The 14,947-nt window shown below is 38.6% G+C and overlaps 1 protein-coding gene across 3 annotated transcripts in view; it reads right to left on the reverse strand.

Annotated features, from left to right (window-relative positions):
* The window catches only part of SIPA1L1 (signal induced proliferation associated 1 like 1), a 199,687-nt gene that overhangs the window by 13,288 nt on the left and 171,452 nt on the right, over window positions 1–14,947 (reverse strand). For all 3 annotated transcript variants that reach the window (XM_041397930.1, XM_041397913.1, XM_041397923.1), the window contains 4 exons: window positions 13,322–13,471; window positions 8,659–8,783; window positions 5,850–5,968; window positions 3,077–3,516 (listed from right to left, as the gene is read on the reverse strand). In XM_041397930.1, coding sequence (XP_041253864.1) covers window positions 3,077–3,516; window positions 5,850–5,968; window positions 8,659–8,783; window positions 13,322–13,471 — 834 coding nt within the window. The remainder of the gene's footprint in view (window positions 1–3,076; window positions 3,517–5,849; window positions 5,969–8,658; window positions 8,784–13,321; window positions 13,472–14,947) is intronic.

Consider the following 14,947-nt stretch of genomic DNA (forward strand, 5'->3'; position numbering starts at 1 on the left):
AATATTTCAAGTACCTTAAAATAATCAGAATTGATGAAAAATGTACTTGATTACAAATAGCCAAGACTATCCTTTTAATTTTTGGTAAGAAGACCATAAGAAGCTGCTGTATAGCTTGGGTAGAAATTAAAGTTTGATTTAATTTTTTTTGGTAAGGAATTCATGCCATCAGCACATACTGCTTCATTTAATGACATTCAGCTATAATGACTCCGTATAATTACTGGCCTACATAATGCAGTTCTCCTGGGATGCGATGAGAAATCTGCACAATCATCAGGAAGGACTTTGGGAATGGGGGTGGAAAAGAAAAATAAAACCCAGCCAGAAGCTCTGCTATAAAAGTTAATCACTATAATTTACATTTTGCCACCAGTTCTCAGGTACAAGTTCTTTTATGCACCATTAAATGATCTGAGCAGTAATTATCACCCTTGTCTTCTACAGACACAAACACTCTAATTTGTAGTTATTTTCTTTTCTTTTGTCACAGAGATCTTTTTAGGACCATATTCCTTTTCTTCTTGCTCAGAAACCTAATTTTAAAGACATTCCAGACATTATGGCATCCACAGGCAAAAGATAAAAAAGTGAGAAGCAACAAAGGAGAGCAATTTAGAAGCTGATAGAGAAACACACCAATTAAGTTGTTCATTTCTCATGAAAAGTATCCTGTTCAGAATCTTTCTTTCGTCTCCCCTCCTTCATCTCCTTGAACCAGGCATCTTCATGATAATCTCCATAATCTGTGCTTGTCTTTTGGAAGTACCACTTTAACCAGCTTCCAGCTCCAAGCTTTTGTGCCTCCACAGAGGAAGCAATGAGAAAGGAGCTGGGAGCAAACAGCTGGATGACCTAAGGTTCCACTGCTGTTCGGTGTGCAACCACCATCCGAGGATGCCACAAGAAACCAAATCCAAGCTTTTTATCCCAGACTGTGCCTTTGTTTGACTGTGAGGCATCAAACACATGCTCTAGTCTTCAAAAATAAGAAGTAATAAAGAAGGAATGTGAGTCAATCTGTTTATAATCTGCCACAATAAAGGATGTATGTGCAAGTATTTCTGATTTCTCAAGTATCATGCCCCACGTGTTGTACAAACTGCTACTACGCCTTTTTACAAAGAGCTGCATTATTAACATCTCAGGTTTAAATGAAACTTGGCCAAAAGAAACCTCAACTGTTTTCTCCAGAATAAAGCCCAGGAAACCTTTATCTGGAAATTTCAGTGACAGCCCCAAAATGACAAGGAGAATAATTTCAATACAATCAGAAAAACATTATATTAATTAATCCACACCAACTAGAGAAAACACCGTGTTTGGAGACACGATGTTATAATATAATAAATAACGAGACAACAACCTAGACACGGGCTTGCAGTCATGTTGCAAAGTATATTCATGGAAGAAGAGAACTGTCATGGTGTGCCTGCCCTGCAAAGTGTTTCTTTCTATTACATTTTCTCAGCTTTTCTAGGGAACTAACCCTATTTGGTGCTGAAGAAGAAACCAGAACCTCAGTTATACAAAGACACCGTTCCATTAGGCTTTAAAATAAAGCTTCCAAGACTTACATAAATTTTCCAGGGTTCTTTTAGTGGCTTCAGAAAAAATCCTTCCAAAATGACAATGCTATTAACTTTATTGTAAGCAGCATTTTGTACAATAATCTCAACACTTGACGTCACTTCCTATTACATTCAGTGTAGTAGTGCAGGACGTGGTGAATTCTACTGAATGTTAAAAAATGCACATAAAACATGCTTATCTTAAAATAAAAGTGTAACACTGCAGACAAACATCATATAGATTTTTTAACTTCAAGAAAGGGGAACACACTAACATGCCACAAATCTAAGTAAGTCCTGCTGCAGTGTGTTTTATCCAGACTTCCTCAAGTCCTTCATGCATACGCAGCTACTGGAAACACACCAGTCTCAAACACCTGGGTGGGATATCTATTGAGCGTGAGCTTTGGTGCCAAAAATGGCCAATGAAGAGAGGCAGTAAACCAGAGTGGCAACACAATTAATGGATTACTTAGTCAGAATTACCATGACAAAGTACATGGAGACCATTACAGTCTCAATGACAAACCCTTATTTGCAGCTACTGTATGGGGAGTTAGTGAACTGTTCTCAAACATCTAGTCTTGCACAGTGGCTTTGTTCAAGACAATTACCAGAAATTGGTTTGGACTTCCAGTCTGCAGGTATTTTTGCTACACACTCAAAACAGAGATACCTTAAGAATAAAAATGCAACAGTCAAGCTCCACAAGGCAAATTATGATGATCCCACATCCTCCCTTGAAAGACCTATGTTTTTTTGTTGCTAGTATGACAGAGTATTTTTTTAAAAGCACACTGAATACTTCTTGGAAAATGGGTTAGGAAAATGGTCTAAAATGTTTTCTGCTTCTGGCAGCACCAATTGCCTTGTAAAGTGGATATCTTCCATTTGAGGTGTTTAAGCACATTACAAACGTACTTGATATTGCTGATTTTACAAGTGGCAAAACTGAGGGAGAGAGGGAAGGTGACTCTGACCTGTCATACCCACAAGCTTGCAGCAGAATGAGATTAAGATCTACATGCTAGCACTCCCAAACAAATTGCTCTCATTATTGATCATACCAACTGCGAGCAGATTTCCAAACACAAAGACGGAGGGAAAGAAATGCAAAACATCTGAAATGAGTACTTGCAAGACTAAGAACAAACCCAATATTAAACTGTTCATTAATAACATGGACAGATCTCCTACGTGATCCACACATGAACTACAGTAGTTACAAGATATTCCCCATGAACACATCAGACATGTCTGTCTTACGGATAGTTCAGTAGCAGCAGTTTATTACAGAATGTGCTCTTGAAGACTTTTAGTACTATAAGGAGTAGCAGATGTGAAGACTAAAGGTGGTCTTAATTTTCAAATATTCTGCACAGTGAAATCTTTCAAAACACTGATTAACGTATGCAGAACTTAGTGAGAACTTCTCACTTTTGAAAGGTTAGAGAGTGGGAATGGGAAAATGCCGGGGGGGCAATCATACAAGAGGTGAAAATTACCTTGTATGTGAGACAGCATCACTTAAACTGTAAGCACTGTTCTCCCTTGTGAGAGGGTTGGAGGCTGGCTGATTCTTGCTGTGAATATCCAGGCTGAGCGAAGATTCCGCTTTCCGGTCCATGTGGCTGTCCTTTTCTAATGTCCTGTCTGCAATGGAGACCACTTCGCTGGAGCTGTGCCACAGCGGGGCCACCTTCTCCTTGGTGAGCCCTGTGCGGGGCGACGTGGCAGCGCCCAGGGAGGCGGTGCTGCCGTGGCTGGGTCCGTAGGAAGTGGTGTCTATGCCGCTGTCCGCTGACGTCCCCTGAATGTAGTTGTAGCTGTTCAGCTCCGACTCCGTGCGCTCTCCGCTGTCATACCACTTCTCATCGCTGTGAGCACTGGAGGCATTGCTGGAGAGAGTATTGCTGCTGGAATGGCTGGAATAGTGGCTGTCAGACTACAGAAGAAACGACAAAATTATGACAATGGAGAAGAGGAAATAAAGGGTTACAAATGCCACCACTGTACAGAGCTCTCCTAGCTGGAGATATTGAATAAATACATTGAAGAGACTAATAAACTCTAAAAATTGGATTCCAACACAATCCACATCCTCTGTGCTGGGTGCACATAAAAAACCTTTTCTTATGGATTTGGAAAGCAGGGAAAGCCTGAGTCCATTATATTTTCTCCCAAAATACCTTGCAGTGGTTCCTTTCAAGCACAGTTCTGCTCAGCCCAGTCCAATGAAATTGGCTGAACTGGTTTATAACTCATAAATTGACTTTGACTTGGTTTATAACTACAATAATTAAAAATACTCTAACTTTAAGACTGCAATGTTTTATATCATGAAACATAACCAATTCACAGAAAGTGAATGCTATTTTAGTAATCCAATTGCCTATCAAAAAGTCAAAGAAGAGCATAGCCACTTCTCTTCCTCCTCTTGGCAGTAGGGTGCCTTTCCTCCTCAGCAGGAATGTCCTTTGCAAATGACCAGTGAACCAACATTTAACTAATGTGAAATTGTTTTCCAAAAAGCAGAGCTGCATGAAAAGAAGCTTTAAAGTAATGCTTTTAAATTATCCCATCAGGTCATGTCAGTGCCTGGCTGGTTTGTATGTCCTGTCCTTGGTTGCAGCCCACTATTATAAAGAAACTGAGTGTCCTTAATTTCATAGTGGCGGAATACCCCATTTCCAGAAGAATTTCTTGTCATACACTTACTGCTCAGTAGCTCACCTACCTTTGGGGTATTTATATCCATTTGAATTCTACTGAACTTATCTAAGTTCTGATTATCTACAGAATCAGAAATTAAGTAGTAGGCAATAGACCTGCTGGAGGACCACACAGCCTAGGAAAACAGGAATTGATGGAAAGGAGACTTAAAAGTTTTCTATTTGTCTACTCATTTTTCTGAACAGACATAGAGATCCTAGACAAATATAAAAAATAGATACTGCTTCTGTTTTCAGAAGGAAATGGGGAACAGATGCATACTGAGAACAAGGAATCTTCAGCATCCATGTCTTTATTTAATATAAAAAAAGAATTGACAGGAAAATGGGGGAATATGAAGTTGATCTGGACTCCTAGTTATCTCCAATTAAACTTACTTTTCTTCATTAAGAACTTCATCATTTGCCCATCCATCTGTCCACATAATAAAGATTTACTTTAACAATGACTAAACCACAATAATGCAAGCATTACTAATTCCAGTATTGCACTTGGCACTCAAGCTAATGAGTTATGTACTACATGACTATGCAGTCAAATACATCTCATGAAAAACAGGTCAATCTAAATTTAAAAACTAGTCTGTGCTTCTAAGAATACGAAGACAGGTGTGTTACTCTTTGGGTTTCTTTGGTGTTTTCTTCTTTAAATAATAAATGTGTTGCTATGAATTAATAATCTAAAAGCAACACCGCCAATTTCAATGAAAGAATAATGGTGGCAAGCAGGAGCAAATTAAAGACTTGGAACCAATTAAAGGCTTACACACATCTAAATAAATGCAAGTAATACTTGCAGTAACATCATGCAAGACAACTCTGTATTTTAGCTTGCTATACAAATAAAAAAAAGTAATATAGCTTACTGAGTAATTTAAAGCTTAAAGTGTACTTCTTTTATTACAGTGACTTCAATAATTTTCAATACATTTTAAATTTATGAACGTCACTCTATTTATCTATCTCTCTTTATACAAATTGGGAAGTGACAGTCTCCACAAAGGTATGAAAAGTTAACTCTGCAGAGACAGGCAGAATTTACTATTTAGAACTTCAAAACAAATAAATCAAGTAAGTTTTTTTCAGCAGGATTCCAGGAGACAGACTTCCAACAGTGCACAAGCTATGTTATGAAAAAGGAGAAAATACAAACCCAAATCACCATTCTGTCTCAAAGCAGCAGCTTTCTGGCCATTGCATTAGAAGATACACTGGTTAAACTAAGTCTTACATGTGAAGTCTAGGAATAGCTTTGCAAATTTCTACTAATCCTTTACTTCTCACAAGATAACAGACAAGAGGTTGCTGTTCAACTGGCAGCAAATCTTTATTAACTAGTCAATATTTCAGTACACTGTGCTGTAGGATTTAGGCACCAACAGGCCTGCTCTGCTGCATTCTCCACGTTCTAGTAGGGAACTGGATTTTTTTTTCTTTCTTTTTTTAAAATTGACACTCTAAATATAACTTTGAACAACACTTTGATATCAAGAGCTTGTGGAGCAAAAGTAAAACATTAAATAATTCCTTTTTTTGGATAACTTACATGACCCTGCTTATTTGGAGACAAGTGTACCACGGGATCCTGTCTCATCAGTCTTCCACTGGGGCTCTCTCGGAAGGATGGCAATACTTTTGAGACTGCTGGGAGATGGCACGTTGGCTCTGCAACACAGCACACACCCGTGGACTGAGAGAGCAGTGCTACAAGCTAAGAAAATGTCTAACCTTGTTTTACACTGCACTTCTTCCAACACTACCTTAGCCAAAACCAGGGACATATTGTGATAGAACACAGAAGAGGAAGTAAGGGCCCATTCCTGCCTGGTGTAAATCATTAAGGCTTCAGGAAAAACCAGCTGCCACCATTCTGACTTTTGTTAGAACAACCTGAACGGTATCATGTCCCCACTGTCCAACAGCACTGTATCAGAGCATTTAAACAGCAGACTGTTCCCTTTCACAGGGTATTGACAGTGGATCTCTAAATGCCTGATACCTGCTGACAAGGGATTTAAAAGACTCAACACCCACATTTCCTCAGTTGGCATTCTATGCAAGGCAGGACAATAGCAAGTATACAGCAATCACTTAAAGGAATCCATTTTCCCCAGTACAACTACTACACATATTTCTTACCAAAGCTGAGTTAAATAAACGTTTTCTAATTTAAGAGAGTGCAAAAGAAAAAAAAAAAAATCTCTTGACATAATACTATCTTAAACACTTCTGGCTGTGAATGTGGAAACTGCATAGATGTACAAAAGGAATACTTACTAAACTAAACCTGACAAAAGTGAATGGAAGTCAAATCACTCATCTTACATGAACATTCAGAGGAATGCACTTTGCCAATAAAACTTATTTTCCCAGGAGATAACTGTGAAGGTCTAGAGGGCGTTCAGACACAGCCTGTTAGGTAGGTAATTGCCTTCTCAGAGCCCAAGGTCAGTATTTTAAAAGAATCTCTCCCAGTTATGAGTTTTTTACATATACTTCTACATATATTGTTCGCTTCTAAAAATGCTCCTTTTAAGTAGAATACGTGCTGACAAATATCAAGTACTTAACAATATCCATTGTAAATAGCAGTGTTTTCTCCACCACAGCTGCAGTTTGTTCATCTTGATCTGCAGCATCATGAGCTTTTTAAAAAACAAATAAAAGCTGTGAGTTTTTTTAACTAATAATAATCATAATACCAGTAATAATATCATCATCAAATTTGATTTCCCCTGGCCAGTGGTAACCAGTGTTGGTCAACACAGAACAAAGGTGTTCTGTAGCAAAGGATAGGCCAGGAAGGTGTCAGTGTGTGGATTCACTACACCTAAAGCCTTATTTACCTCGAGACAGATGACCTCAAGTGGAAATGTACTTATTTGTCAAAAACTAAACTTTGACCTACATTCACCAGACTGACAATAAAGTCTCTGACCAGAGATGCAGCTTCCAATTCTATGAATGCAGGACAATACACAAGAGATAAAATACAGGGATTTCATGTCACTGTGCATTTCTCATCCTTTTCCAAATGCTGGAGTCATCTCTCCTACCCTGCAATTTTTCCTGTTCTTTCTGGCTTTATTTATTTTGCTAGTATGTTGACACCTGACACTGTAGAACAGAACTTGTTGGCAGCTCCATTCCGTGCCAGCACCAACACCCAACTGTTGGCCTGCAAAAGTAATGCTGAGCAAAAGATCATTTTTACATGTGCCATTACCATCACACAGCTTCAAAACACATGTGATTAAAATTGTTCTATCAAAACGAGAACTGCAGATTAGTATAATCACATTTTTTTACAGAGAAGTATGGGGGAAGTTGTGAGGGAGAGACTGACAGATGGCTTTGATAACAAGGCACAGCTTACTGAGGTTGTGAAGGTGTGTGAACCAAGAACATGTTCAGAACCAGAGGCTGGCAGCATATGCCTTAAATTCCTCATGTCACTGAAGTGTATTCTCCCTTGAACATTAGTCCATTTCTACAGTGATGCAGTAAAGTGATGCAATATCAAAGTATGGAATTGTTTAATCTAGGGTAAAAAAAATTAGAGAAACACAATCTAGCAACCTTGGCCAGGGTCATCATGTTGGAAAACTGCTGTTTATAGATAGGACATTTTCACTGGTGTCAGTCTTACTGGTATTCCTTTCAAGTCAAGCCATAGCTGTAGCAAAAGGTCTATGTGCAAGAGCTTCAAACGAAGGCCTAACAATATAAATTATCAGTTCCTAGCTGTTTCATGTAGTTAACGTGTTCCCTCAGCTGACAGCTTAATTGCCACGTGCAATGAAAATGTATACATTTGTGGAAGGTGATTACCTACTTATAGATTTACTTTGCTATTCAAACTTTAATTGCATTTCTTCCATTTTATACATGGTGTTTTTATAGCTTCAATGATCAAACAATCAATTTGCATATATATAGCACCATATGAAAAGGAAGCATCTCAAGCACTTTAGCCAACTAAGGAAAAATTGAACTAAGCCAAGCCACTCAGGAGAGCAGGTAAGGTCAAACAAGTCCTCAGCAGCAAGACAAATTAATAAGTGTGTCTGCCCAGCTGCTTCTAAAAGGACAGAATGTTTCAGAGTAAGAGCATTAAGGCAGATTTAATCCCACAATCAAATAAGGAAATGAAATCAGTTCTTCCTCAGGTGATACTCCCAGGTCTCAAGGAAGCAGACTGCAGATGCTTCAGTGCATTCTCCAGACCTAATTATTCATCCCAATGAGCAAGGCTAACTTTGAAAGCCGCTGAAAACACTGTGCTTAAGAGGGTTCTGTGCCAGGAGAGGCAGGGCCAAGGTCACCCTGAGGCGCGAGCAGAGCTCCGTACGTACCCAGCTGGTCAGCGATGCTGTCCTCGCTCCTCTGCCAGCTGGGCGTGGACTTGCCGCTGCCGCCCGTGTCCGACTGCGTGTTCTGCCTGTCAATGGAAGCGGGGGATCTGCGGCTAATTCCAAACCTGTTCTCCCCAAACACAAAGGAGATAAGCATTTTAAATATACATAAACCTCACACAAGGGGAAAAAGGGAAAAAAAGGACTTATAAGAAGCCAATGTCAAACAGCAGGGCAAACCAACACATAGAAAAATGCTTGAGGGATTTATAATGCTTTGCCATTTCATTTCTGTGGTACGTCTCCAGTCCCCTTTCCCAGCCTTAACGCATACGATTACAATATACATTAATTTATTGAGCATCCTTGGGCAAGAACAACTGGTTACAATGCTACAATTGAAAAAAAACAAGATCAAAACATCAAGAAAGAAAATTGTGAGTTTTTATTTACACAGATGTTTACATGAAAAGGTGACCAGACTGTTACATGGTAGTAGAAAACTCAACACAGTGAGTAAAATGTATAAGTTTGGATAAAAAGCACACAGGAAAATTAGGTGTGTTTATTGGGAAAAGATCAGATCCTTTCAACTACCTCAAAGCACTACCTCAACTAGTCAAAGAAAGCATCAGCTCAGCCACTTCCCTGGTTTCCGACCAAGAGAGTCATACCTCTGGGTGATGCAGACATATATGCCAACAACATGGATTTGTTTGGGACAATATTAACACTGCCAAATATTTTATATAAGCCTCTATAAAGCTGACTGTTGAACATGGATTCCCAAATCCTGGGGTTTTATAAGTCCTGTCAATTCTTAAGTTATTTGATCATGAAATTATTTGAGCGGATTAGTGCAAACTAAATATAGCTGTGAGAAAGTAGTGAGACATACGCCTCTTGCTGTAAAAGAAAGCATACAGAGCAAAATGAAAACTCTGTTCAATGGACTTTGTAAATCCTGTCAGAATAGGCAGATGGATTTCAGAAAAATCAATAAAGACAGAGTAAACTCAATGAGATCAAAGTAATGACAAAAGAGACACACAGTGCCCATGTGCCACATTGAGCCTACACACCTCATATGCCTAAAAGCCTGTAAGACTTGAAATCTACAGTTCTGTATTACATATAAATCACTTAAAAGTCTGCAAGAGTTATAGTTGGGTTCAGAAATAGCAGATCAATCATTAAGAATTCATAAAGAATAATGCATTCCTGAGATTTTTATTTTAATCAGATATGCCTTGAAGGAAAAAGAAAATCCTTTAACTCTACATGCACAGAATAACACACAAAATAATTACAAGCTGATATATCATCTCTATATCAATGAGTTTCACTGTCTGTAATGTCTAATAAAATGAGAGAAAATAAAATAGCCCAGCTGTGCTGTCTCCATGAGCTACAGACTGCCCCACACAACCTCCAACGTAAGACACCTTCCCAGCTGTCAGAACAAGCTCAATGCGATTATCCCACTTGAAGTTCACACACTTGATTGACTCAAATGAACCCACCACAGCAACATTATATGGCTCAGAAGAAGAAAAAATCCCACTCCCATCCTCAAAGACAAGCAGCTAGAACATGCTTGTAATGTGCAGCACATATTGAAATTTCAGCCTTCTAAAAATTCACCCAAACGTGATCACACTTCCCTTTTGTTCACTGCTCCCTGATACAGCCAGCATACATTTTGATTAATTAAAAAAGTAAGGAAAACCTGTATATGTCTGCCTTCTGAATATGAACAATTTACATTAAAATTATGCAAAAAGTAACATTTTCCCTTTCCTATTCACACAGACAAAGTAGGATTTCTCTTATCGAGTACCTAAATTAAACATGATGATTTCAATACCAATTCAAGATATGTATAAAAAGTCTAAACACAGAATTTCAAAAGCAACTGATTTCTTAAATACTGACCTGTGGTCTAACTTTTAAGGTTTGTAAACAAACTCTCATGGGAAGAATATATTTTCATGATAAAATAACTAGAAGCTGGCAGCTAAAAGAAAAAGATAAACCCCAAACAAATCTAGGTACAATGAAGTTGCACTGCATCAATATTCTGCTTTCACTTGTGATGGCCTCTTACCTAACCTCCGTTATGTTAATATGCATTTGGCTATGTATAATTAAATTTTACTTTCTACAATAACTTATTGTCAATGCAATAGCAAACACACAAACACAGCATAAGTGTACAGAACACACATATACACATCAAGATCAATCTGATTATTCCTGAAGGCAGTGAAGTTTTTGCCCAAACCCAGTTTAGGATATGGATCAATAATCTAGAGGCAGCAATTACTGCTTGTATCAATATCTGATGGAGGTTTGTGAAATTTAACTGACCATTTTTCTGGTCAGTTAAATTTCACAAACCTTCCAATTGTCACACTGCGTAAGAATAAATAAATGTATGCACAAATGGTGAGATTGAGATTTCCATCTCAGTGAGTGGTGTACCTAGAGCACACTGGAACTTCATCTCTGGAAGATTACCTTCAGGACAGGGCTCCCCCTTGGCCCTTACTGCAGCCCATCATTCTCTCCAACACCTTAGCAACCCAATGTTACAATTTCTCTCCCCTATTTTAACAACACATCCAGGTAATGCTGACCAGCCCTACCAGGGATACCAAACACAGCTGCAGAGCTGCCCTCAACTTGCTCTTTCAGGCCAATCTCAACAGAAGATGAACATGGAACTGGCTTTTAGTAAAGGGACAGACATTAAATTGCTTCTTGAGGCAAGGAAAACATTCCTTCACAAGCACATTTTTCATACTTTCCATTCCACCTTTACATGCTTACCATTTAGGCAGATGTTTGGGAAATCCTGAGTAAGTATGATTCGTGTGTACAAGGACAGTATGAGAGGCAAACTGCTCTTTTTATAGGAATAGAACATAATAGTAAAATAATTGGAGTTAAGAAATTGGGGTTTTTCTAAAGAGCATCCAATAAAGAACACGCAAAGTTCACGTATTAATTGCTTCTTTCAATTATTCCATTTAAACTGTGTTTCTTTGCATGGAATTAAAACTTCAACTCCAAAATGACAGTATAGTCAGGATTTCTAGGACACATCTCTTTGCTGAAATTTCAAAATGCTTGAAGAGTGCCGTAGTGAGCATATGTTTATAATTAACTTGAAAGATGGAAAAGGGTTGGGATGGGTGCTGGTGTGCTCTGAGGACAATTCGAAACAAACCTTCAAGTGTGTCTGAAAATCCTTTCTTACTCAAGCAGTTATGGTTGTGATGGTCTAAGGACATATGGCAGCAATACCTTTTGTGTAGTGCAAATGACATAGCTGGAAAAGAGCAGATGATAATGGGAGCACGAGCTACTCACCAGAATTCAAGGTAACACAGAAATGCTTCTGGTGTGTGTGAATGAGCCACAAAGTCTACAGAGTAAGTGCCTTTTCCAGCTGCAGAGCCCGGGATACACCTATCTCTCGTGTTTCCTCACAGCAAAGTTTAACAGGTTTAAGGGCAAATCTCCTGAAGTCAGTAGGACTTAAGCACAAACTTCAACAATGACCAGAACAGGCCTGCTAGTGTCATGAATCAAAGCCTTCATGAAGGTGAGCAGCAGAGAAGAGATTGACTCTTCACAAAACCTCAAACTGAGCTGCACAAAGGACAGGGGCGGACAAATCTTCAGTGCTGCAGAGCAAGAAAACTTTTTCAAACACATGCTCAGAAAAAGTGTTCTCTGGGCTGACACAGAGCACCTAGAGGCAAAAGACAGTGCCCTTGTACTAAGCAGTACAGGACAATGGCATTTAATCCTGCTAATAATATATTTTTTAAAAAAAAAAGGTATTTCTACTTTATAGAAGACCCAAACCAAAATGAATTACACACAATGACCTGCAAAGTGCTCAAGAATACATCAGAGGGAAGATTTGCAGTATGAACTATCAGCAGTTTTGCCCCTTCTTCTCCTCTATAGAAAGTAATTTGCAATGTAGTTGACAGATCTTCTGCTGCCAATTTTTTTTTTCCCTCTACTTGGAAATCTTTGATTTATTGGTCCTTTCCATGCTCTCTGAAAAAGATACAGATTTAATTTCTTCCTCTGCAAGTTGCCCCGTACATTGACACCTCAGAGAGTTTGAAGATTTCTGGAAAGCTGGAAGCCTTAAGACAGAATGACTGTGACTATGTGAAAAAGAAGCTAGCTGTGGATTAATTAGCACTTCTGTGCCTACACATCTTAGCTGCACTCAATACTACTTTGCTTCAACTATTAACTGACTGCAAAGTCCCAAACTTATTACTTCTTTTCTTTTAGAATCTAAACCTGTGAAAGGAAGCAATCTGCCACATGAAACCAGCACCTTTAATGAAGATTTTTAAATATATAAAAGTCCTTCTGTGTAGTAACCTGAACAGCTGTAGACTAGGATCAGAGAGAGTAGTTAGGCTGCAAGGTAAAAGTGGAAGCAAGGGATTTTTAAAACTGGCTTTTTCAAGAAGCATGACAGTGTTATTTGAAAACAGCCATGGTTTCATGTATGTAAACAACAGCTGACAGGAGCTTGTGTAAGCACTCCTTGAGCACACATTACAACAAATGGAACAGAGAACAAAAAATCTGCTGAAACAGAATATGTAAAAAGTCTGGTGCCTACCCTTCTGGCATAGATTTTTGTCTGTACGTGCCTCCAGTAGAGCCGGTGTCACTCGAGGAGGACAAGTTGCTTGGAGAGTTCCGGCACTGCTGCGACCTCGCTAAGGCGATGGAGGAGACGGTGACGTAGACATCGGAGCCAGGGGACAGCCTGTTCAGAGCAAGGGAAGCCTCACATCAGCAGGGTCACGCTGCAAGGCACACCCAACAACACCCTGCAAACTGCCACAGCAACGGCATCACGGAGACGGCAGAAATCCTATCAGCTGAATGGTCACACATTTCCCTCTTATTAATCTACTGGAAACCATGAAAATCAACTGCAAAACGCTGGATGCATGGAAAGAAATAAAGGCCAATGTGGGAAGAAAATTCTGGCACACACTAGGAAAACATTCTGGTTTCTAAAGTCTGTTGTTACAGATTGATTGTAAAGAATAACAAAACATGACATTCCTCATCAAAATACCAACTAGAAGAAAATATTCCTAATTCTTGTAACAAACTCTTGCCTAGAACTTAAACTAAATGTAGTGAGCTGCCTATGCAAACTCTTCCAAGAGTATCAAGCTTACCTCTATGCCACCAAACTTGTTCACATTAAAACACAAGGACTAAAAAAATGCACTGCAATCTATACATAGCACCCTAAAAATTAACATTCTAACACAAAACTATCTCATCAGATCAAGAACTCCGTTTGAAAATGCAGACCCGAGTCACATAAAGCCTTCACCTGTCAAAATAACCATACAGCAAATAAACAGTCTGGAACTGCAACACATGCAGCTGGGCAGTATGGCTGGAAGCAGCAGGCTCATACTGCCCAACTCATATCCTGTTCTGTAGTCAAAGGCTTTTTTAGATAACTGCTTTGTGCATTTTGTTTCCCAAACCCCAGCAGAACTCACTGCTGTTAGCTGGTTCTTTGTTCTACTCAGTCGTGACTGAAGCTATTCAAAACTTTTACAGTGGTTTGAGTGAAGTTTGAATTATGCCATTCACAAACATCAAACTCCTACTGAGAACAAAAGCCTTTATTAATTTTATCTAGGAAAACAGTAATTTGCACAAGCTAAATAATTTAATATTTGGAAAACAGATAATTACTTCAGTCATATAGACTGAAATAATGACTTCAGTCTACACAGTCTTATAGATAAATTGCCTCAGCACCCAGCTCAGGTCTTGGGCTTTAGAAGATCTTAGCCTGGCCATTTAATCTGTATCTCTAAAGGAGTGGCAGATTTTAAATTAGCTCTTACCACAATACTGTAAAAACTTGAAAAATTTAAAAAAATCTTTCGGAAATTAAAAACAATTATTGAACTGATTAACGGTCCTTATGTAAGCAAATATATTGAAACAGTGTGTGTATATATATTTATATTTACATTTATATCAAATGTGTATTGTCCTCCTAAGTATTTTGCAAGATAGTAGTAAACAAACAAAATCTAAAAATGGAAAGAGCAGTACGACTGGATCAAACATTTTCACCATCTGGAATTTCATGAAGTGCATATAACTAATAGTAACTCTTTTTCTGAGACAAAAAAAGGAATTATGTAAGGTCTGACCATGCTAAGTACTACACCAATTCCAGTAATGCCTTTCTAGTCTACCA

Source organism: Onychostruthus taczanowskii, unplaced genomic scaffold (genome assembly GCF_017590055.1).
Source record: "Onychostruthus taczanowskii isolate IOZ18803 unplaced genomic scaffold, ASM1759005v1 scaffold1, whole genome shotgun sequence".
Taxonomy (NCBI): domain Eukaryota; kingdom Metazoa; phylum Chordata; class Aves; order Passeriformes; family Passeridae; genus Onychostruthus; species Onychostruthus taczanowskii.